At 37.9% G+C, this 2,074-nt stretch overlaps 1 protein-coding gene across 1 annotated transcript in view; it reads right to left on the bottom strand.

Moving 5' to 3' along the window:
- Positions 1-2,074, bottom strand: part of LOC106870641 (uncharacterized) — a 133,163-nt gene that overhangs the window by 27,893 nt on the left and 103,196 nt on the right. The window contains exon 7 of the mRNA XM_052974538.1: positions 449-535. Within this exon, the coding sequence (XP_052830498.1) occupies positions 449-535 (87 nt within the window). The remainder of the gene's footprint in view (positions 1-448; positions 536-2,074) is intronic.

The following is a 2,074-nucleotide window of genomic DNA, read 5'->3' as shown; positions in this document are numbered from 1 at the left end:
TATATATATATATATATATATATATATATATATATATATGTATATGAAACTCGGAATCACGTTGCTGTGCTCATCTACTCTCTAAGATCATTAATAAGTTTAGCCAATGAGTTTTTTTCCAAGAACGAATAACGAACACTTCCGACCATTCGAACGACCAGGAGTGACATTTCCACTCTCGTGTGAAACTTTAAGCAACGAGATTCTTAAAACTAATTGTTGATAGAAATATGTTAGAACTCTACGAAACGTGATCAAATGAATGTCGTTCTCTTTCATTTTACACCTATATGATATATTGACAGGCAGACATACATACATACATACATACATACATACAAAGACAGACAGACAGACAGACAGACAGACAGACAGATAGACAGACAGACAGACAGACAGACAGATAGATAGATAGATAGACAGACAGACGAAATTCATAGCAACTTACTTCGGAAATGTTGTAAAATTCTGGAATATCTTTAAGGTGGTTGAAAAACTCTTTTAAATCTCCGTGGAAATTCAGCTGTGACATAACCTAAAGGAAACGTGAAGAATACAGTAATCGATTGAGTTTCAGATGGTTCACAGCTTTCTAATGCCAATTGGAAAACAAATTTATAGAAAGACCTTTCAAGTCCACAGTTCTGCTGCTGCTGCTGCTCTTACTACTACTACTACTACTACTACTACTACTACTACTACTACTACTACTACTACTACTACTACTATACACTTGTATCCTTTCATACATACAAACATTCGCGAGAAACAGTGATGCCCTGAAACGCTAAGATGCGACAGATAAAGTCGGTTATGTCACATTTCTGTGGAAGGTATTACACATATATGATCAGCAACTGGTGAAAAAATGCCATTGATAATACTGCATGATGTTGTTGCTGAAACAACATCCAGTGCCATCAACAAGAAAGATAGACTGTCTTGAGATCAATACAGAGAAAATACACTCCTGTTGCTGTGAATACATGTGCATTGACAAAAGGAATGATGGTGGAGCGTTCCCATAAAAACTTCATATGCCAACATATAGTTTGTTGTTTGAGACAGAAAAAATTAAGTGGAATTATTTTGGAGGAAAACATTTACCATCAATTTGTTAAGGATTCAATTTAGGTTAGGAGTGGCTGTGTGGCAAGTAGCTTGCTTACCAACCACATGGTTCCGGGTTCAATCCCACTGCGTGGCACGTTGGGCAAGTGTCTTCTACTATAGCCTCGGGCAGACCAAAGCTTTGTGGGTGGATTTGGTAGACGGAAACTGAAAGAAACCCGTCGTATATATGTATATATATATATATATATATATATATATATATATATGTGTGTGTGTGTGTGTGTGTGTTTGTGTGTCTGTGTTTGTTCCCTCAACATCGCTTGACAACCGATGCTGGTGTGTTAACGTCCCCGTAACTTAGCGGTTCGGCAAAAGAGACCGATAGAATAAGTACTAGGCTTACAAAGAATAAGTCCTGGGGTCGATTTGCTCGACTACAGGCGGTGCTCCAGCATGGCCGCAGTCAAATGACTGAAACAAGTAAAAGGGAAAGATTAAAGAGAGTTAAGTTGTCAGTATATTAAATGTGGTGATCAATGGAGTAATCCTGTTGATTATAATTACGCGGTAAGGAAAAGAAAGCAATTGCTCGATGTCCAATACTATTTCAATAATTTGGCCGAATGAGAGACGTTCCCGAATATGTTTCGGTTTTATTACACCTCTTCAACGAAGTATAGCCATAATTGTACATGACGAAAAAGCAATGAGAGACTCACTAAGCAGATGTATATTCTATTGTAAGCCGGCAGACGTGAAATTATCCTATTTATAAGCAAAATACATTTCACTGGGGTTATTTACTCATGTATCATTTGCATGAAAACACGACAGTTCAACATACGTTTACAGTTACAATACTCGGACTGATCGTCAGCGTTGTATCTTGGTGTCCCTGGATGTTTCATGTCTTACAACATACACTTTCATCCAGGTGACCCGACCCAGACTGATCGAGCTTAGACTTGTGTACAAGTGGCATTCTACTGGCATCGATCAC

The sequence above is a fragment of the Octopus bimaculoides genome, chromosome 18 (assembly GCF_001194135.2).
Source record: "Octopus bimaculoides isolate UCB-OBI-ISO-001 chromosome 18, ASM119413v2, whole genome shotgun sequence".
NCBI classification, from domain to species: Eukaryota; Metazoa; Mollusca; class Cephalopoda; order Octopoda; family Octopodidae; genus Octopus; species Octopus bimaculoides.
The sequence above is the reverse complement of the archived record's forward strand: the minus strand, read 5'-3'. Positions and strand labels throughout refer to the sequence as shown.